This window comes from Lytechinus pictus, chromosome 14 (assembly GCF_037042905.1).
Source record: "Lytechinus pictus isolate F3 Inbred chromosome 14, Lp3.0, whole genome shotgun sequence".
Lineage (NCBI taxonomy): Eukaryota > Metazoa > Echinodermata > Echinoidea > Temnopleuroida > Toxopneustidae > Lytechinus > Lytechinus pictus.
Window position 1 is genome coordinate 14490730 of NC_087258.1, and position 24271 is coordinate 14515000.

General features: G+C 35.8%; 1 protein-coding gene across 1 annotated transcript in view; it reads left to right on the top strand.

Moving 5' to 3' along the window:
• Positions 1–1977: 1977 nt before the first annotated feature.
• LOC129276207 (alkaline phosphatase-like) overlaps positions 1978–24271 on the top strand; it is a 29339-nt gene continuing 7045 nt past the window's right edge. The window contains exons 1-7 of the mRNA XM_054912622.2: positions 1978–2489; positions 8698–8921; positions 10311–10485; positions 14679–14857; positions 15278–15473; positions 18512–18646; positions 19053–19244. Coding sequence (XP_054768597.2) covers positions 2426–2489; positions 8698–8921; positions 10311–10485; positions 14679–14857; positions 15278–15473; positions 18512–18646; positions 19053–19244 — 1165 coding nt within the window. The 5' untranslated portion in view covers positions 1978–2425. The remainder of the gene's footprint in view (positions 2490–8697; positions 8922–10310; positions 10486–14678; positions 14858–15277; positions 15474–18511; positions 18647–19052; positions 19245–24271) is intronic.

The following is a 24271-nucleotide window of genomic DNA, read 5'->3' on the forward strand; positions in this document are numbered from 1 at the left end:
GGAAAGGGATCTTATAGGGTCATGCTCCCCCCCCCAAAAAAAAAAAGGTTTTACGACCAAGGAAAACAAAAAGGACAAGAAAGCGAAAGGTAAGAAAAGATATTGAAATATGAGATTGTTTTCAGAATGTTATGTCAAAATCTCTAGCAAAAAAAAAAATTCATATTAAAAAGGTCAAAAAAATTCTCGCTAGCTTTGCTTGCTCGCGGCTTCAAAAATATTTTTTGTCTCATTACATTACTGTTTGTATTCAGTCATAAAAAGACTATTCAGAATTGCAACAGATTAATTATAGAATTATTAAGAAAGCATGGTGACACGAGTCATGATTCGGCCCTATCATGATAATTGGGAGCATGTTTTATCTATTTCTATAGCATTTTTGTTTTATAAAATGAGAAATTATATTTCTAGTTGATATAATATTTTACCATGGTTGTGTCTTTCTATTATATTCTAAAGAGTTGTGGTTTAGTGGTTCTGACTCTCACCTTGGAATCAGAGGGCCGTGTTTTCGAATCCCACCGCGGCCTAGCGTCATTTAGCAATACATTATTCAATACTTTGCCACTCTCCACCCAGGTGCTACATTGGTACCCGGTAGGATGTGAAAGTAATTGTAGCTTGTCTAGTATTGTATGCGCCCAACCCTTATTTAAACTTTTGTGACGTCATAAAGAGACGCTCCTCGCTGTGCTATACCAATCAAGAAGATACCATTCTTTAACTGGTCATGACTATATATACATGAACATAGTATACCGAAAAATTGTATGGTTGTAAACTTGTAATGTATCATATTGTAAAAATCCTACGAACTGATGCGTAACTTAAAATCAATTCAATTCATTAAACATTAACTTTCTTCCTTTTCACAAAATGTATAAATTTTTCGTAAACATTAATTCATATACGAAAGTCAGTTTGTCACGAAGAATAAAAATATATGTTTTATTTATACCAAAAGGTGTAAGACCATAAAAGCAAAGGCTCGTAGCGAAGATCTTTAAAACTTCTCTTCTGTAAAAATGACACATGTATATAATCTAAATTACATGGCATTCGGGGGCATTGCTCGCATAGGACGTCACAAAAATGAATAAAATACAAACAATATACTTTGTAATTCTTGAATTGATTTTTGCCCAGCCTTTATTTGCTTGAACTTCTGTGTTTTTGCTTGAATGTTCTGTGTGTTGTTTTTTCAGTGAAAATAACATGACTTAGTGTGTAGTTCTCCCCGAGCTTTATATCAGATCAAACATCGCGTGTTCAGTACTTGTACTGTAAAGGAATCTTGTTGAATTTACTCAATCAAAATTAATTGAAGGCATTATACTGCCTCTAAGTTGTATCAACTCACGGAAAGGTTTCCTGAATGTAAAAATTATATTCACGAAACTTTTACTTAGATGTTAGTGAATTTTAATTTGCCTGGTGTTTCTAGGTACTTGTACTTAGCAATAATGATTGATTGATTAATTAATTAATTAATTAAATAAATAAATAAATAAATAATTAATCAAATAATTAATTAATTAATTTGTTTATCTATTTATTCACTTATTTATGTCACATATTAAAAAGGTTAGCTCAATCAGCACAAACTCTAGTTTCATTAGGGCCCTTTAAACAAAATTAAATGTACAGATATATACAACGAGAGCAAACTTAAAAATTATGTATACAATAGATTAATTCAAAATTATACAAAATAAAATACAAAGTTCGGTATGTTTATTAACATAAACACAATGTGAAAGATACGTTTATCATATAAATGCAAATACACTAACATTTAAATCAGGTATAGGGTTTAAAATCAAGGGTGTGAGCGTAAAATCTTCATAAGGAACTCACAAAAAAAAACCATGAATAGCCATTTTTATTTTGATTGTGTCCTGTTTTACTTGTATAACAGACTTTATATGGATTGGATCTTGGTCTGTTTAAAACTGCTATTACTAGAATATCAATCATTAACGTAGGGTTTCTACCAACACCAAGTCATTACCATTTTTGTTGATATCTAATTTTGGCTTCTTAATCGTAACTGTTTTTCGACGCGTTAGATTAATAGCCTTATATAACGCAGGACTCTGATCTCTGTATCTATTCTCTCGAATGGGACCGTCACACGAACGCAGCCGACTCCAAACCGACCGATGAGACTACGATCGGAATAGCGTAACAGCATTGATCGGTCTGGTATCGGTATCGTTGGTGTGGCTGTGGCATAATAGTATCAAAGACCAAACAAAACGACAAAGGGAGTATCCTCACGCATGTTCCCTTTATGGCAATCACATGGTTGGCATAAGAACCAGAAGAAATAATCTAAGAGGGGTACGGTTTCATCGGGTTTATTCCGAGTTTGTGGAGGATCATTATCAGCACAGCTATTGTCTCTTCTAATTAAGAAATAATGGAGCTGAAATGTTCAATTGTTATACTTTTGTTGGCGCCGCTAAGCTTTGTATACGGGCAAGGTGAGTAGCATAAACATGACATAGCTTATTTTATATGCATATATATATATATATATATATATAGAACTTTATAGGCCTATATGACGCCCTTTGTCAGTGGTGTAAAATCCGGTCCGAGCACTGGGAGGGGTGTTGTCAGTGTATTGAGCTGAAATTTACAATTTTGGGGGGCTTTTTCTATTAAACAAAAACAGGGGCAACTTGAAAAGATGTAAGATATACTCCATGAAGTGCTTTGAAAAAATAGTGAAAGAAGTCTTGATGAAAGAGACTGTAGACTATCAGGACCCTCTCCAGTTCGCATATAGAAGAAACAGAAGTGTGGAAGATGCTCTTGCATTCTTAACACACACAGTTTGTAAGCACTTGGAAGAGGCTAAGACCTATGTCAGAGTATTGTTCATTGACTTCTCGTCAGCATTCAATACAATTGTACCACAGTATCTGGTTGAGGTATTACACAATACCATGCATGTGAATCCTCATTTATCTTGTTGGATAGGTGACTTTATGACAAACAGATCACAAACTGTTCGTGTTGGTGATACCGTGTCAGGCGAGAGAAGCTTGAATGTAGGGGCTCCGCAAGGGTGCGTGTTGTCTCCGTATCTCTTTACCATTTTGACCGGCACCCAGAGTCTGTGTAACCCGCCCTCACATGCCCCATCTTGCCATATTATTAAATATGCAGATGATACATGTATCATAGGACTGATCAGAGATAATGATGAAACGGTATATAGACTCTGTATCGAAGAGTTTGTGTCCTGGACAGAACAGACATCATTGGAACTCAATACCCAAAAAACAAAAGAAATGATTTTTGATTTTCGTAAGACTAGGGGAGAATATCCACATTCACCTGTATATGTTCATGATGATGGTATTGAACAGGTGTCCGAGTATAAGTATCTTGGAACGGTTGTAGACAATAAACTCAAGTGGGTCGAAAACACAAGACAAATTTATGCTAAGGGCAACCAACGCCTATATTTCCTTAGGAAGCTTAGATCTTTTCACATGAGAAGTCAGACCCTAGTACTCTTCTATCAGAGTGTGATCCAATCTGTGCTATGTTTTTGCTCGATTGTCTGGTTCAGTGGTCTAACAGAGAAAAACAAGACCAAATTGGCAAGGATAGTTTCACAATCAAGCAAGATCACTGGGATTTCTTTAACAAAGATGGAAGAAATTGTACAATCGGCGATATGTTCAAAATTCAATGCCATTGTTGAAGATGAAACTCACCCGCTCCATGGGGAGCTAGTCTTTAACAGATCTGGTCGCATTAGACTCACAAGGGTGAGAACAGAAAGGTTCAGAACGTCCTTTATACCTTGGGCATCAAAGTGCTATAATGCAAAATTTGTGAGATAACAGACAATACTATTCTAATCTAATTTATTCACTTAATGTATTCATGTATCCACTTAATAGCTCCTGGTACCTGTCTGCATGCTTGAGTACCCACCTTAGATCGCATTGTTCCACTGTGGTGACACTTTGTTTCATACAGTGGGTCAGTGGTTGGTGTCGTGTCGTGGGTGCTCAAGCATGCAGACAGGGTATATTTATGTATATTTATTTTATTGATATATTTATACTACATGTATGTATTATTTTGATGTATTGTATTTATAGTTTGTGAATGATTATTATTTTTTTATGCACTTTTTGTTAAGAAAGGAGTCCGAGGACAATTTTTGTGTTTTTTATACATGACAATAAAATGAATTGAATTGAATTGAATTGAATTCGATTGATGTTTTAAGTTTTTAACGATACTTATTTATTATAAACATTATACTTTTCGATTCGACCTAATGACCCATGTATTGTGGGAGCGATTGAAGTGAATTTTATTATTCAGAATGTTGCAAGGAGTGTTATCATATGAGAGACAGAATAAAACTAAATCTAATATCATTACGAGCAAGCGTTGTGAGCAAACCTAAAGAAATGTTTCCCGTCGTTTAAAACAATGGGCCCAAATTTAAAGGAAATTAGGGGGTAGTTTTGAATATCGCAATCGCACTATTAAAATGTGTTAAATCATAGTAAAAAGATAAGACGAGGACGATCAAACTTCAAAATTTGTTCACAGTATTAAAGAAATACGAACGTTGTTTATGCCCGTCACAACAAGTTCTTTTATTTATTTTTTGAAAACCCTTTTTTTTTAAATAAATTATTAATTTTGTTAAACATCTTCTTTAAGATTTTAGACAACTAGTTTACATCTTTACACAGTGCATAATTTGTAGAATGACGGTCTAAAACAACATGCTAATTTTGAAAGCGTTTTGCAGTGTTTAATCAACAATAATTTACTCATTGGTCAGAGGTAAGATAATAAATGAGGAAGGTCGTACCGATGAAGAGAGGATCATAATTATCACCAAGAACATGAAGAACATGGGTACCAAAGAGAGCACAACAGTACTACTTCATAAAAGGGATGGGAAGAGATGAGAGTGTACTGATAAAAAATATACTCTCGGCAATTATTATCCAATTGAGCAAATGTATTACCCAACTATTAGTTTTTATTACCCAATTTGGGCAGATTTTAAACGATAGTTGCGTGGACAGTATGTTGCCCAGAGTTGGTTAAAAGTTTGACCTTTTTTTTGCCCACCTATATAAATTTTAAGAGTGTAGGATTATTTACTTGACGGACTAAAACCCGCAAACTAACTTTATCTGTTTTCAGTTATACCAAGATAATAGAATTACTTTGTAATAAGGAAATCGATGGTCATGATGGTGAAGATTTTGAAAGCTAATGCATATGGAATACGAAATTTATTGATGCTTGAAAAGATGGGATAAAATTATTCGTGCACATCTCAAATTTATAATAAATGACAAAAAAAATGACAAAAGAGTGAAAAGTTCCTCGCTCGCTATGCCATGATTGCATTGAAAAGGAATTGCCGGGTTTTCATTCCATATTACCCTTTTCCCTAGGACAGAGTCAGATTTTTTTTTGTTACAAGTCGTCATGAGAAAAATATATCTTTCTTCGAAAAATGACTTGATATTTTAGTGTCATTTTTAAAGTAAGAACAAAATTTGTGAGTTGTACATATGCCTTCTATACCCATATGGTCAACACAGACCAACTTTGTATGGGTGGTGTTTTTTAATAGTAATTTCTAAGGTGCGGGGGCTTCAAGTATAAAAAGATATATATGCGCGATGTGAGTTACATTCTCAACACATTTTGAACACATCGCTAACGCGATTGGTGCGGTAGTAACACGAAACTCCCCGAAAAGGAGGGTGGATTCAGCTTTCACCCTCTACTCCGCATCACCGCAGTTTTAGCGTGTCGCTTCTTCATGAGACCGTGATGCCTCCGTGCTAACTCTTGCCATCTCCGTGTAGTTACCGCGTTTACATCATGCAGGTCCGGGAGGGAAATCTGACTGCATGCGGGTTGTGAGGGTGCTAGCAAGGTATTATCACTGATCTTGCAGCGCAGACGCGAAAGATGCCGTCCTTTCCACGGCAAGTGACGTTTTGAACGCGGAAGTTTGTTTCATATAAACATGCCAATAGTCATCCTAGATATAGTCTGTATTGTATAAACATTCGTATGTAAATATTTAAAGTTTATATGTACTCTGACACTGCGAAAGTCAGACAAAAAAAATGTTTAGTATCAGAGCAAATGTTTAGTATCAGAATGACAATGGATGTATACTGAATTAAAGGGTGTGAACATGGTAAAAGACCTGCAAACACCCCCCCCCCCCCTCCGCAGTTCTTGCTGTAGTCTGAAAAGGATCAGTTCCGTATTATATTCTGTATCGATTTCTGCTTTTCTGGAGGTGCTTTGGCTGAGTGGCTTATAAGGTGATGGACCATAGACACAAAAGAGTTCGAGGTTCGATCCCCGGCCACGACCAGCACCTCTGCCCGTGAGCAAGACATTCAAACAAACGTGCTCTTTGATCTCATATTCAGATTAATGGAAATGCTATAAGAATTCTTGGTTACAATGCGTGCAGTTTTACAAGAAAAAAAAATCTCATTCTGCAATCCAACATTCAGTGACTACACATTTCGATTAAATAGTTTTCATCATTTACTCGTTAGCTTCAAATATTTTGAAGCATGGTTGCATATACATTCCATCTTGCTAAACATGACATGATTAAGTGTGCAAAATAGTTACGTTGAACTCAAGGGCGGATCCAGGATTTTCCAAAGGGGGGGGGCAGTTTAAAAAAAAAAAAAAAAAGGTTTTCCAAAAAAATAAATAATATTTCGTCCCCAAAGAAAATTGACATGCAACAAAAAGAAGGGTCTTCATTTTTCAAAAGGGGGGGGGGGGCACGGGCCGGCTGTGCCCCCCCCCCCCCGGATCCGCCAGTGGTGTGCCTCAAGGCTCAATTCTGGGCCCGCTTTTATTTCTTCTGTATATAAATGACATAGTATATTCTTCACCCTTATTACAATATATTCTTTATGCTGATGACACAACAGTTATTTCTTCAAACTCGAATAAAAGAATGCTTTTTGAAATGTTGAATAATGAATTGCCCAAAATATCCACATGGTTCCAAAGTAATAAATTGTCTTTAAATTTGCAAAAAACATATTATATTGATTTCAAGAACTCCAAAACAATAGCTGATCATTATACAGAAGAAATAAAGATAAGTGGGATTTTTATCGGACAAAAAAATAATGTGAGATTTTTAGGTGTCATTCTAGATGAGTTTTTAACATGGGATGACCATGTATCTAAAATATTGACGTCTGTATCAAGATGTATAGGTATAATGTTTACAGTTAAACACTATTTACCTCCTCAAGCATTACTCTCAATTTATAATTCTATTTTACTTCCACATATCACTTATTGCAATATTGTATGGGGCTCATTCAAATAAAAAATCACCATATCCTTTTACTTCAAAAGAAAGCTATTCGTTTGTGTGCCGACGCTAGTTTTTATGAAAATACTGGTCCCCTCTTTAACCGTTTCAAGACTTTAAAAATTGATGATATACATAAATTTCAAATTGCTTTGTTTATGTTTAAGTTTCACTGTCGCCAATTACCATTAACATTTGATCATATGTTCCTTTTGAATTCGTTTATTCATAATTATCCTACGAGAACCTCAACAAATTTACATTTATCAAATCCGCTAACTGCCTTAGCCCATAGGTCAATAAGACATACTGGTCCAGATACCTGGAATGATATAGCTTTAACAATACGTGGTGCTCCTACATTGAACAAATTTAAGTTTGAGTTTAAGCATTCCATTATTAGCACTTATTAGAACTTCACATAGTATTTTCTGTATTTGCTTATGTTGTCAATTTTGAAGATACCAAATCAAAAATTCGTCCCAGGAACTGAGAGCTAAGAGTGTTGAATAGTTGCTCAGAAAGCATCTTATAGTCATTATAAGAGGATCGAGTAGTTCGTGTACATTTAAACGTCCCTAACAAACGCCAATTTTTTCCATTTATTTTATTTTTATTTTTTTAAAACAAGTTCACACCAAGTTACCAATAATGCATATATCATTCCCATTTATTTGAAAGCAGGATAAAAGAGCATTGTAGATTAAATGCCTTGCTCACTGGCATAGCTGCTGCGGCCGGGGATCGAACCCCGGACTTTTTCAGGCGCCTTAGACCACTCGGCCACGGCACCGCCAATAGTAGTTCGTAAGACCGTCATACGCCCTCTGTGAACAACTTACGGCGTTCTTAAGATCATCGTAAGATTTATTTAGGCCTTCTAGAATTGTCTCTCGATCCTACGAAAGCTCGTGTGGTTCTTACGATGTTCTTACGGCGATCGTACGACCTTCTTACGAAAATATGGTTTCATACGTCGTTAAACAAAAATCTTGGACAAGGCCATCGACAAAGCTGTGCAGTCAGAAGGTCTTACGAAATGGTCGAAAATCGTTCGTACGGCGTTCTCATAGACCAAACCAAAATCAGGTGGGTAACATAATTATGCAAATAAATGCAACAAAATTCAACGTTGTCGAGCATGGGATCAAGGGAAAAACAGTTTGATCCACTCTTTAAAAAAAAAAAAACCTGGTCAAAATATGAGAAAAAATTACCTAATGTGGATATCAAGAATTGCAAGCAGTCAAGAACCCGTCTAGTAACCCTTATTCCCTCTTCTTGTGATCGTACTAACCCCTTTTGCTTGTTGTTCCCAGACGCCGCATACTGGAACAGCCAAGCTCGACAAGCCATCAGCCGGGCTCTTGATCTACAGAAGCTGAACATCGGAGAGGCGAAGAACATTATCTTCTTCCTGGGAGATGGAATGAGTGTACCCACGGTAACAGCAGCCCGTATTCGACAGGGGCAACTCAGGGGTGGGACCGGGGAGGAGAATAACCTAGCCTGGGAAACATTCCCACATGTTGGATTGATAAAGGTGAGGAGTCTAGTCGTAGAGAAAGGCATCTTTAATGTACGTTTATTTGCCTGTGTTCTGAACTTTAATTTGGTCTAAAGTGGGGGTTTAACTATGGAGAGCCGATTGTACAGGTATCATCTCATAAATTATGACATTCAAATCATTAATAACTAACTGGGAATTAGCAATGTTTAAACTTTTTAGCTTTCCATTATCATTTTAACAAAGTTTGACCATGGTCTAATTTATACCTGACTTCGGAGGATGAGCAATTGTGTATATCCCTGCAATCTTTTCTTCCAGTTTCTTGTAATTTTTTCATTAGATGAGTCTTTTATTAATTCACTTTCAGCCTTGGAATGGGGGCCTAAGGCCCCCATTCCACATAGAGGAGACCTTAGAAGGACCTTTGAAAGACTATATTGGCAAGGTCTTACAGCAGTCTCCAAAATCACTGAAATTTGTTACCTCTGTGGAATGGCTCCGAAAGACACCTCAAAGAACTCTGAAAACCTAGTCCTATATAGAGATCTTTCAATGGTCGTTTAGAGATCTTTTGGGCAACAAGTGATCTTTCAGAATTCTTTCTATGGACTTTTCTTGGTCTTACGAGTCTTTCAGTGATCTCCGCAAAATTCTTGGGAGACTGTCAAACGATAATAGAAAGACTAATAAGAACTTTGTAAGTTCATTACGAGACAGCTGGAAGACTGCTGAAATACCATTAAAAGACCATTTTCCTATAAAAAAAAGACATTCCACAGAGAGCAAGACTTCTGAAAGACCACTGTAAGACCACAAAACTTGCTTGATCTTTCAAGCAACTTTCAAAGATCTCCGTGGTCTTTTACGATTCCTGATGGATCTTTCAGTGGCCTTCGTGGTCCTCGTGAGTCCCAAAATTTTGAAACGGCTCTAAACAGTCTTTTGGTGGTATTTCAGCAGTCTTTCAGCGGTCTTTCTATGAACTTTCAAAGTTCTTATTAGTCTTTCCATGATCTTTCGACATTCTCTCAAGATTTTTGCGGAGATCACTGAAAGATCAGTGAGAGTCCGTGGAAAGAATTCTGAAAGATCACTTGTTGCATTAAAGATCTCTGAAAGACCATTGAAAGATATAAAAGACAGCTGAAAATTTGCTTTGAACCGTTTGAAAAGGCTTGGAGATCATGGAGACCACGAAGATCAAGATCAAACAGGAATCCTGTAAGACCTCGGACATCTTTGAAAGTTCATTGAAAGAACTTAATGTAAGATTAAGCAATTTCAATGGCCTAACCCAGGTCTTTCAGAGGTCTTGATCTCTGTGGAATGGCAGAACACATATTCAATTTATGAAAATGTGTGTTATGTTTGAAAGGAAATTTTTTTAAAGTCTTAATCATCTATTGCCTCTTTCCATCACAGACGTACAACACCGATGCCCAGGTACCTGATTCAGCCGGTACAGCGACAGCCTTCTTTTCAGGTGTTAAGACTAAATCAGGAGTCTTGGGCATCGACGACCGCGTCGAATACAAAGATTGCGAGAGCGGCAAGGGTGGCGAAGTCGACTCCGTTCTTGTTCAGGCCCATAATATCGGTAATTATATCTATGCCAACTGTGTAAAGAGCCAAAATTGTACTATATTCGCTAAAAAGCGAAGCGAGTGAGTGAACATTTTTGGCATTTTAAAAATTAATATCTAATTTGAATCTTTACCCAATGTTCAACAAATGAAATCACATTTCACCTTTTCTATATATCTTTTCTTCCCTTTTGCCTACATTTTTTCCTTGTATACCTTTTTTTTTAGGGGGAGCCCCCATCTGTATGTTAGTGGTCTATATCTACCCCTCTCATCATTCTCCTTTGTAAGAACAGTATTATTCTTGGTAATCTTACCCTCCCCATGAAATGGCTTCATAAATTAATTTTGATCGGAGGAAATTTAAGCCATGGTTGAAAAAAAAAACCTAAAAACTTTCATCTCATTTTATAGTATCCATACTAATCTGGTGTGAAAAAAAAATCTAATTTCAAACAACTGATTTCTTAAAATCAGAATTTCTGAAATGCTTTCTCCACTTTGCACTTGACAGCATCTTGCACAGAAAAAAAATGCTTTAAATAATGAAGATAATTTCTTATTGGTTTCTTTTTCGTATATTTCTTTAAAGGGAGATGGGCATTTGTGGAGGGCGCATACTGAGCCAACGCTTGCGATGAGCATGCGCACACAAGCTGAGATGCTGATAGTAAAGTCAAGGCCTGGGTTGTATTGATTGATTGATTTTATTCGTCAAGTATATCACAGGTGATATGAGATACTATGAATTTGAGGAATACCTTGACAGGATAGCCCATGAAAGCCGAAAGGCTTATTTCCAATCGGGTCCTATTGTTAGTATAATACATTAATATATATATATATATTGTAACAACAAAATGTATAAACTACGACAAGTACTGGAACATGGTAAAAAAAATAAAAAGACATATCCATCAATCAATTGATTTGCAAAAACCTGAAGCAAACAATAATCTACCCAATATAATGAAACAAAATTGTATTTTAACATACCCTATACATTATGTACAGTACTAGAAACCAACTGTACAAAATATGTGATTTTTACTGGTAATACTGTTCTCGAATAGATTCCAGTTTTTAGGTGCCTCTTTAATGGAAAATTTTTAACAGCTTTTAATTGATTAGGAAGAGCATTCCAATATTGGATGCCATTAAAACAAAAAGTGTTCCCTATATAACCTTCACATTTTTGGTAATACAAAATTAAAATTACTATTTCTAGTATCGTACCTTTGGATATTTGATACACGGAAAAATTATTTGCTATGTTATGATCTGTATCCGAGTAAAATATCTTTTGCACGTGGAGTAATACCAATCGTTTAGATCTTTGATCTACATGAAGTAATTCTTCCTTTTCAAATTCATTACATCCGAAACGTACTCTTGGTCCAAAATCATTTATGAATCTTACAATCTTATTTTGAATTATTCTTAGCTTTTTCTTATCCGTCACACCTAGACTATCGTATCAAGCCGCATTAGCATAGTCGAATAGACATTGCATTAAAGCAAAGTATAAAATAGTCTAGACTTCATATTGAAACAGATATATAGGCCTACAACTGTTAATTACACCGGCTGTTTATTCTGTGTAGCAAAATTCTTAAAACATCAGTTTGCTAACCCTGTGCCTTCACAATCGATGGCTTTCTAACATGCATACCTTGTAAAAAAAATGTAGATCATTAACACTGTAAAAAAGCTTTTAAAATTTTAAGCACGTTGTTCATGCCCGTCACTCTAACAACTACTGTTTAAACCTTTTAAGCAAGTTGTTTCAACCTTTTAAACAAGTTGTTTAAACCTTTTAAACAAGTTGTTTAAACAGTTTAAACAATTGCAAAAAAATAGTTTAAACATCTTGTCATTGTATTTCACTATTTCTCACTTGAATGTAATTTCTGCGCAAAATGATTATCAAGCAAGTCACTAGAATTTAAATAATCAGCATGTGGATTCATTATCTCTGCAAAACACTCTTCAAAGAGAATCACCTATTTTTTTTAAGAGCATGCAATTTAAGGAATGGGCATTCAAATTAATTTTTCCACTTGTGAATTCATTATAGTTGCAACTTCTTTTCAGATGTGTTATTCACATGTTAAAGGTCAAGTCCACCTCATTAAAATGTTGATTTGAATCAAAAGAGAAAAATCAGACAAGCATAATGCTGAAAATTTCATCAAAATCGGATGTAAAATAAGAAAGTTATGACATTTTAAAGTTTCGCTTATTTTTCACAAATAAGTTATATGCACAATTTAGTCACATGCAAATGAGAGAATCGATGATGTCCCTCACTCACTATTTCTTTTGTTTCTTATTGTTTGAATTATACAATATTTCAATTTTTACAGATTTGACAATAAGGACCAACTCTACTGAACCATATAATGTTAAACAATGGTAATTCCACATGTTCAGTGAGAAATAATACTTTGTTTGACAGGACAATGAGGAGAAAATTAGAATATTTCATATTTTTATAATAAAATACAAAAGAAAAAGTGAGTGAGTGATGTCATCAGTTCCCACATTTGCATACCGACCAGGATGTGCATATAACTTTCTTATTTTACATCCGATTTTGATGAAATTTTCAGTGTTATGCTTGTTGGATTTTTCTCTTTTTATTCAAATCAACTTTTTGTTAGGGTGGAATTGTCCTTTAAGTAGGTGCATGGAAATTAAGAAATGGGCATTCAAAATCAGATGTTGCATGGCGTGGCAGCTGTTTAGTCAAACGAATTCTCGTTTAGGAAAGCATGTTTTGAATTAGTGCATTTGATTTAAGATGTGAAGATGTTAAACAACAACTCACTTAAAATATGTAGATTATTCGGCGATTCTATTTCATGTGTAGGCCTACTCTTCCTGTTAGTAATATTTTAACTAATGCTATAACATGTACTAGAATAATAATGTTTTTTCCCTAGAATAAACTATTAAGGCAAAATAAAGGCATCGGTTGATGGTGTGGAGCAATCCCTTCCAAATCCACCATGGTTGACATACAGAGTATGACCCATGAAATTGAATAAAGTTGAAAATATGTATAAAAAGGGACATGTCAGTGGCGGATCCACTTTTGAGAGGCACAAAAAAATTCACTGGAATGTGTCAATGCACAGGCAATAGGGGACCATTCTTTTTTGCTTGTCTTTTTTTTCTTGAACAAATGACCTCGATTTTGCTGGTAAAAATCTTTCTTTTTTAGGTTGTCAAAATTTTCTGAACAAAATGCTCCCATGGAAAAGCCTGAATCCGCCCTTGGGACTTATAATAAAGCCGAAAAGAACCACCCAAAAAGAAATAAACATTTACAGTCAGCACTGTCGGGTGAAAAGGAAGAATATAGAATTTTCCTTAACACCTTTGTGAACGAAACGCAAAACCCTTTGCAAAAGATGCAAAAAATGTTTTTATGATGAAAACTATATAAGGAAATTGTGGAAATTCAAATTTGGGCTAAACAAATATCTTATTTAGCCACAATGCATAACGATTCTAATTTTATTCTAAATTTGTTTATACATTTTATGATTTACATAACAGACACAGATGTCATGCAAAACATACGATTTACACATCAATAATTTGAACTCTCAAAAATGAAATTGGTTGCTCAACCAATCCTATCGGTCATTGTTGATTGAATCTACAATTCCTGAATTTCATTAAATTTGATTTTAATTGAATTCAAGAATTACAAATCGAATAGTCACTGAATTTACAGTTGTTCTTTTTATCTTTTCAATTTATTCTAACATCAAAATGAACTCTGATTTTAATAACTATTATTGTTGACCTGTACACTCTTATTTCTGCGGTGTTAACTTTGTCTGGGAATGGTGCCAGTTGGGTGTCAACTCTACCCCGAGTTTAATTGACTCAGATTCCAATCTAATTCACTCAATTCAGATAAATATGAATCATGTCTGGAATAGAAAAGAGTCAGTTTGAAAGGGGGGGTCATGGAAGAGGCGGGAGTCAATTTGACTCCTGTCGATCAGAGTTAACAAATCTACCCCGAGCTATATAGCGACTCAGAGTCCGATCTCAATTCAGAGTCAAAAGTAACTCAGGAACGAGTCATTTTGACTCCCATCGAACAGAGTTGATCCCAGCTGCAGGCGCCATTCCGAGTCAAAATTGACACTGTTCTGCATGAGAAACAAGAGTGTTCTGTGTTTTACAGGGAAAGCAACGGGTATCGTAAGTACAGCTCGCATCACCCATGCCACGCCCGGTGCTACATACTCACATTCAGCCAGTAGAGATTGGGAATCTGATTTTGACATTGCTGAAGATAATGAAGACGGAAAGGGCTGTAAGGACATCGCCCTCCAACTCATCGAAGACAACGCATTTATCAAGGTGAGTTTTTTCAACCCCATACTAACCGGAAAAAAGGAAATCAGTGGCTCAGGCCCACACAGAGGCGTCGATCATTGGGGAGGGAGGGGGGGGGGCTATATTGCCCATCTGCCTCTCCCCGATTATTTTGATAATTTGAAGAATTCATGATATACAACGCAAACGTTTTTAAATGCATTGAAAAGTATTATTATAGTGGCATTAAGATGCTTTCACTCATACACGTTCTTTAATTCGGACTTTCACCCCATCCGCAAAATGGATCTTTATCATTATTATCATCACTATTATCATTATCTTTCTGTTTTATTATTATTTTTTTATCCCGTATTGAAATGAATAAAACAAACGAACAAACAAACATTATTATTATCACCATCATCATCATCATCAATGATAAACTTATGTCGTTATTTGAAGGTAATCCTAGGAGGAGGAAGGGGAAACTTTTACAACGCTTCTGAACCCAGTCCCGAAGATCAAGGTGAAGGCGGATACCGAACTGACGGGAGAGATCTTACTGAGGAATGGAGGGATGGTAAGGACAACGCTGTCTACGTTTGGAATAAGGATCAATTTGACGCTGTTGAGGAGAGCACCACAGACTTTCTCTTTGGCGAGTATTGCCCCTTTCAATTCCCTTTTGTCCGTATTTTTCTTCCAAAGGTTGCATTGGAAAAGTATCATAAGTTCACAATTATAATAATCATAGATATGTTTTTATATACAATTTTTTCAACATATTTTATTGAGAATTCCATCTAATATCAATTACGAAATATAATTACAAGAGAGAAATTACAAGAGAGAGAGAGGGGGAAGGAGTGGGAGAGGGGGGGGGGTGTGCATTTTATCTAATATGAACTGGAGTGTTAAATGTAAGGGAGGCGCGACAGCTCAGTCGGTAGAGCGAGGATTTTGGATTCTGGTGACCTGGGTTCGATTCCCACTTGGTGCGTTAGTGCCCTTTGGTAAGGCATTAATCCTCATTATCAGGTCCCTCGGAGAAAACCTTAAGCCGTCGCGTCGGTCCTCTGGTTGCTTGCTTACAAGCATGAATGCTTTAACAATCAGGTAAAAGAAATCTACCAAACAAAATTTTAGAAAGAGAGAAAAAGAGAGATATAACCCTGCTGGAAAGAACAGTTTCACGCAATTTGTTCACAGTGTGATCACATAGTGGACTGTGTGACTATATGATTTACTGTTATAATGCTCAAATTTAACAGTGTGAAAAAATTTTCACACTGTGGACATCTCTACAGTGTAACTGTTCACATAGTCGACTATGTGAATCACACTATTGAAATGCTCAAAATTAACAGTGTGAAGATACTTTCACACTGTGGACACCTCGACAGTGTGATTGTTCATAGCTTGTTTACATGGTCGACCATGTGCATATGTGATCCACACTGTTAAAATGCTCAAATTCAACAGTGTGATACACACTGCTAAAATGCTCAAATTCAACAGTGTAAAGATATTTTCTACAATGTAACTGTTCACACCTTGTTTACATGGTCGACTATGTGCATATGTGATCCACACAGTTAAAATGCTCAAATTTAATAGTGTGAAGATATTTTCACACTGTGGACACCTCGACAGTGTAACTGTTCACATATTGTTCACATGGTTGACTATGTGCATATGTGATCCACACTGTTAAAATGCTCAAATTCAACAGTGTAAAGATATTTTCTCACTGTGGACACCTCTACAATGTAACTGTTCACAGCTTTTTTACATGGTGGACTATGTGCATATGTGATCCACACTGTTAAAATGCTCAAATTTAATAGTGTGAAGATATTTTCACACTGTGGACACCTCGGCAGTGTAACTGTTCACATCTTGTTCACATGGTTGAATATGTGCATATGTGATCCACACTGTTAAAATGCTCAAATTCAACAGTGTAAAGATATTTTCACACTGTGGACACCTCTACAATGTAACTGTTCACAGCTTGTTAACATGGTCGACTATGTGCATATGTGATCCACACTGTTAAAATGCTCAAATTTAATAGTGTGAAGATATTTTCACACTGTGGACACCTCGGCAGTGTAACTGTTCACATCTTGTTCACATGGTTGAATATGTGCATATGTGATCCACACTGTTAAAATGCTCAAATTCAACAGTGTAAAGATATTTTCACACTGTGGACACCTCTACAATGTAACTGTTCACAGCTTGTTAACATGGTCGACTATGTGCATATGTGATCCACACTGTTAAAATGCTCAAATTTAATAGTGTGAAGATATTTTCACACTGTGGACACCTCGACAGTGTAACTGTTCACATCTTGTTCACATGGTTGACTATGTGCATATGTGATCCACACTGTTAAAATGCTCAAATTCAACAGTGTAAAGATATTTTCTCACTGTGGACACCTCTACAGTGTAACTGTTCACATCTTGTTCACATGGTTGACTATGTGCATATGTGATCCACACTGTTAAAATGCTCAAATTCAACAGTGTAAAGATATTTTCACACTGTGGACACCTCTACAATGTAACTGTTCACAGCTTGTTTACATGGTCGACTATGTGCATATGTGATCCACACTGTTAAAATGCTCAAATTTAATAGTGTGAAGATATTTTCACACTGTGGACACCTCGACAGTGTAACTGTTCACATCTTGTTCACATGGTTGACTATGTGCATATGTGATCCACACTGTTAAAATGTTCAAATTCAATAGTGTGACACACACTGCTAAAATGCTCAAATTCAACAGTGTAAAGATATTTTCACAATGTGGACACTTCTACTATGTAACTGTTCACATCTTGTTCACATGGTTGACTATGTGCATATGTGATCCACACTGTTAAAATGCTCAAATTCAATAGTGTGAAGATATTTTCACACTGCGGACACCTCGACAGTGTAACTGTTCACAGCTTGTTTACATGGTCGACTATGTGCATATGTGATCCACACTGTTAAAATGCTCAAATTTAATAGTGTGAAGATATTTTCACACTGTGGACACCTCGACAGTGTAACTGTTCACATCTTGTTCACATGGTTGACTATGTGCATATGTGATCCACACTGTTAAAATGTTCAAATTCAATAGTGTGACACACACTGCTAAAATGCTCAAATTCAACAGTGTAAAGATATTTTCACAATGTGGACACTTCTACTATGTAACTGTTCACAGCTTGTTTACATGGTCGACTATGTGCATATGTGATCCACACTGTTAAAATGCTCAAATTCAATAGTGTGAAGATATTTTCACACTGCGGACACCTCGACAGTGTAACTGATCACATCTTGTTCACATGGTTGACTATGTGCATATTAGATCCACACTGTTAAAATGCTCAAATTTAATAGTGTGAATATATTTTCACACTGTGGACACCTCGACAGTGTAACTGTTCACATCTTGTTCACATGGTTGACTATGTGAATATGTGATCCACACTGTTAAAATGCTCAAATTCAACAGTGTGGATGTGATTTAACATTGCGTTTCACACTGTGAACACACCATGGGAGACTGTGGTTTTCCAGTAGGGAATCATTATTCAGTCTTGTCCATTTCGCTAACGATTTTTTAAAATTTGTTTTAAAGAAACGATATGATACTGATTTTTTTTCTCTCGCCTTCTATAGGCCTCTTCGAAGATTCTCACATGAGATATGCCAGCGAGTCTGAAGAGGGTAATGATCCGAGTATTGCTGCCATGACTGAAAAAGCTATCAGGATCCTCAAAAAAGAAGAGAAGGGATTCTTTCTCGCTGTTGAAGGTATTTCAGCGAAACTTACTAATATTGTGTTTTATAAAGCTACGAAGGCTCTTTCTGAGCGGACACTCTCTTATTAAAGGGAAAGAAAAGTTTGTTGCAAAAACACCAGAAAAAAAATAAGAAAAAATATACTTGTGAAGTTTTGATGAAAATCCGTCAAAGATCAGAAAGTTATTCGAATTTCCATGTTTTTTATTTGTGACGTCATACACGAGCAGCTGCCCCATATTTTAGGTAATATAAAATGCTTTTAAAAATGACAATCTTTGAATGAGTCACTTGATCTAACAAAATATATAAACTTAACCATCATGACAGTGATAATAAATCATTCATTTTTTTTTCTGCTTGAGATTATTAAACGTGATTATAAAATATAATAATCCATACCCCCTCTCTCTTTTAGGCGGGCGTATCGACCACTCTCACCATGCTGGTAACGCCTACAACGCCCTTGGAGATACCATAGCAATGTCAGACGCCGTTGCTAAGGCCTTAGAGATGACGGATGATAGTGATACACTTATTATGGTAACCGCAGACCACGCCCATACGATGGGGATTGCTGGATACCCTGACAGGGGTAATAAGATTCTTGGTAAGGATACGAATGACATAAAGAAAGGTCCTACTGACCCCCGCCGCCCCGCCCCCCCCCCCGCACCACAACGACCAACAGAACGAATTCTAAGACACAGTGAATGTATTGAAAATGTCCGTCAAGTGACAAAAAACAGTTGTGAGGACTTTGTCGAATAATGGTGAACCGGAACAGTAGTTCGTCCTAATTTTCGGACCTGACGAAAAATTGCAAATAATGTCGGTTGTCCGGAGTCCATGACGAAACTCCGGTTTTGATACACAAATTTTCGACGAAGACTGGTTGGACATTGTCATGAAGGGCATTTGACAATATATTTCCTATGTTCTTGAAAGAGTTCTGCGTTGCGGTGCAAAGACTCCCCAAAGTCGGATTTAAGGGAGATGCAGATCCCCAGTAACTACTATAATTATGAACAAGTACAAGTGCATTCCAGCATAACCAAAATGTTTCTTTTCACTCTGATTAATTTCCAACCATGAAGAGCAAAAAAAAAAATATTGACGACTCACACATGTCACAGGTAGCAGCATAGCTCAACTCCTTAATTTTGTCTGCAAAAGGGTTTAGTTCCACAAAGATGTATTTTGGGGAAAAATTATTTGCCAACTGTAAAGACCGGTTGAGGTTATTGACTCTTTAAGAACCAATTTTACATTCATACATTCGGGTATTCACAAATTTTCTGCGTATTTGAATATGTTGCATAACACGAGAAATCAAAACATTTGATTTTCTCGGAATGCTCTGAAGTGGATCTGAGACCTTTTTCAAACAAAGTAATGGATCTAACCAATTGTTCTTACAGAGGAAATTTGTTTGATGGGAATTCCATTTTTTTTTTATTGATATAATCTTGTAACCTTTAATAAAAGAAAGCGAATTTTAAGACGAAAGGGAATCAAATTTAATGAAAATGGATCTAACCACACTTGCAGACGAGCAGTACATAATGATGAACACCCATCAGTGATGTTAATGAGATCATCATCATCGTTATTAGACCAGCGAGGATCGTTTAAAATATATTGTGAATGCCCGTCAAATCACAATGAACGGGTTAGAGGTCATTGTCGAAAATTGGTGAGCAGGAACAGCAGATTGTCCTAAGATTCGAAGCTGACGAAACATTGTAAATATGTCGTTTGTCCAGAGTCGAGGACGATACTGCGGTTTTGATTCCCCGATTTTCGACAAAGACCGCTTTGGTGATAACGTAGAGACGAATGAGAGCTATCTTCTATCACTAATCAAGGATGAGCTAGGGAAACTCTCCAATTCCTTGAATGCTAAGCTGACCGTTTTGGAGCAGTCGATCGACAGTGTACGAGAGGGACAAAGTAGCATTGTCAACTCGCTGTCGTTCCTCAACGAGAAATTTGAGGAAATGAAGTTGAAGGCCGAGAATATTGAAAAGGAGAACAGAGAACTGAGGGAGCAGAACATCTGTCTTCAGAAGAGGTTCAGTGAGTTGACCTTCCAGCTTAACGATCTTGACCAGTACCACAGGAGAGTCAACTTGGAGGTGGCAGGTGTACCAGAACGACCGGGAGAGGTTCCTGAAAGGATCATACTCAATATTGCAAAACACATCAGCCCAGAGCTTGCAGCATCCGACTTCGATGTGGTTCATCGGCTGGGTTCCAAGCGCCAAGCTGATAACAGAGCCCGTCCAATCATCGTGCGATTCACCACAAGACGTGCTCGGAACATCATGTATGATGGAAGAAGAAAGCTGAAGACCCTCAGCACAAAAGATCTTGGATACAACAGCGATGGCAAGATCTACCTCAATGAAAACTTGATCGCTTCCACTAAGGAGCTAATGAAAGATCTCAACAAGGCCCGCCGAGATGCCGGATACAAGTTCTTGTGGACCCAGAATGGCCGAATCTATGTAAGGAAGGATGAGAAGTGTCAACCCATCATCATTCATTCCAGAGAGGACTTTTCCAAACTGTAGTAGGACTATCCTTCATCCATTCCATGTTATTCGATTTTCCAGTATTCTTTTAATTTATTATGAAATTCTCGTCCCAAAATTTTTCGCATTGTTCAATATCTGTGTTATTTTCCGTGGTATATTTTGCATTCCTTCACTGCCCTTTCAATAATGTTTCAATACCAGACATTTTATGGAGGTCATTTTACTTATTTTTGTGTGCAAATATTCTTCATCGCCCGTTAATAATTGTATTAGATAATCTTTATTTTGTTAACTATTACAACTGTAGTATTTTCCGAACTCGAATTTTGGGTCATGATGGTATCAAATCTAAAAAATGCTTTATATGCTTAGCTTACAAAGATTTTGTTTTAAAATGGCAATATATTATATTTCACAATGGTGGATAATATGCGTGATTTCCCCTTTTATCATCTGAATAATGATGATTTCTTATTACTAAATCATCAAGATAAAAGCAATGTTATCTCAAATCATCATACTCCATTTGATAGATTTTCTACTGATATTCTTACAAATAATTTTGATGAACTTCAAGTTGAATTCGATATTCATGATAAAGCATACAATCTTTCCTCTTATCCATATTATACAGAAAATTCATTCAAAGACTATGCTAAATTGATTGGAGAAGATGATGTTTTTATTTTGCATTTGAATATAAGAAGCGCTAACCAAAACTTCGAGAAATTACGATTATTATTAGAAAATACACAGTTTGCCAATCCCCCAATTATTGCTCTTACTGAAACTTGGTTCACGGAAACCCCAAATTCCTTATGCACCCTCCCGAATTATGATATTGTTATAAACAATAGGAAAAATAAAATTGGAGGTGGACTAACATTGTATATTCCGTCTTCATTTGATTATGCAATTAGACATGAATTTGAATATATGAATGAAATCATCGAATCCTTATTTGTAGAAGTAAAAATTCAAAAAGATAAGAAAACTCTAATAGGTGTCATCTACAGACCTCCTCAAACTTCTTGTATAGAAGATTTTTTACTTGCTACTAATGAACTTTTGCAAAACGGAGAATTGATAAATAACAATTGTATCATCACTGGTGATTTCAATATTAATCTCTTGACCAGTAATCACTCTTTAACAAATGATTTCCTTGAATTAATGTTATCTTCTACTTTTTTGCCTATTATTTCTAGACCAACCCGTATTACTGATCATTCTGCTACGCTTATAGATAATATATTCTGTAACTCTCATCCTCTTCCGAAAGCTGGCATTGTAACGACAGACATATCCGATCATTTTCTTATTTTTAACCATATCCAAACAATGCAATCACTCGCAAAAATGGAAAAGAAATATAGGATCTGTCGCAACTTTAGTGATAAAAATATTGAACGCCTTCAAGAAGATTTAAGCTCTGTTGATTGGTCTGACGTTTATAACTCGAATGTGAATGTCGATGACTCATTTGACATATTTTTGAAATCTTTCAATGACTGCTTAGATTCTTTTAAAGAAATATCGAAATTACGATTATAAACGTGTTCCAAAGCTCCCATGGGTTTCAAAATTGATATTAAGGTCTATAAATCGGAAAAATAATCTGTATGTTTCTTATATATCAAATCCAAATGATATTTCAAGGAATAGATACACGTCTTATAAAAATACCTTAACAACTACTCTCCGAATAGCAAAAAAGAGGTTTTATTCAGAAAAATTAAATTCATATAAAAACGACCTTAAAAATACATGGAAAACAATGAATGGGGCCCTAAACAAAATTAACAACTCTAGTGCTGTTCATAAATTATGTGTAGATGGAAATATGGTTGAAGATACTCAATCTATAGCAAATGAATTTAATACATATTTCTCTCGAATTGGACCAAAGTTAGCTGGAAATATTATGCCTGTAGAAAATTCGTTTAAGGACTTTTTGGATAAACAAAATGAAAGTTCAATATTTCTTACTCCAGTTCATAGAGAAGAATTACTTGAGATTGTATTTAATTTGAAAGCAGAAAAGACTCCCGGTTATGATGGCATTACAAATAGAGTTGTGAAAAACATTATACATTCTCTTACTGATCCTCTGCTTCATATATTTAATTTATCGTTGCAGCTTGGCCAGGTCCCAAAGAAGATGAAAATATCTAAAGTTATACCCATTTTCAAGAAGGGAGACCAATTAATTACTAGTAATTACCGCCCAATATCTTTGTTAACTTCGTTCTCAAAAATTCTTGAAAGGATAATTTATAAAAGGACAGTTGCTTTCCTTAAGAAATATAGTATTATATGTGATAATCAATTCGGTTTTAGAGAAAAACATAATACAACTCATGCTATATTGACATTAATAAATAAAATATCTACTTCTTTTGACGATTCTGATCACACCGTAGGGTTATTCCTCGACTTCTCAAAAGCGTTTGATACAATAGATCATGAAATACTATTATGTAAGCTATCAAATTACGGTATCAGAGGGACAGCTTTACAATGGTTTAGGAGTTATCTTACTGATAGAATTCAGTTTGTTACAGTAAATGAATCAGAATCTCCAACAAGGCCAGTTTCCTGTGGAATTCCACAAGGTAGTATTCTTGGCCCTTTGCTATTTGTACTTTATGTTAATGATATGAAAAATTCATCTCATGTTCTCTCATTTATTCTCTTTGCTGATGATTCCAATATTTTCTTTACACATCATGATCCACATGTACTTGTGACTATGAATGCAGAATTTTAAAAAGTAACAAACTGGATTAAAGCCAACAAACTGTCATTGAATCTGCAAAAAACTAATTATATGCTTTTTAGTCATTCATTGAAACATCTACCGCATCAAATACTTTTAGATAATACTGAAATCAAAGAAGTGCAAACAACAAAATTCTTAGGTCTTACTATTGATCACAAGCTTACGTGGAATGCTCATATCAACAATATTTGCAAAACTGTGGCAAGAAATATTGGAGTCATCAATAAGCTTAAAAACGCTCTTCCAGCACAGGCGCTATCCATGTTGTATTGTGCATTAATTCTACCATATCTTAATTATGGAATTCTGGCATGG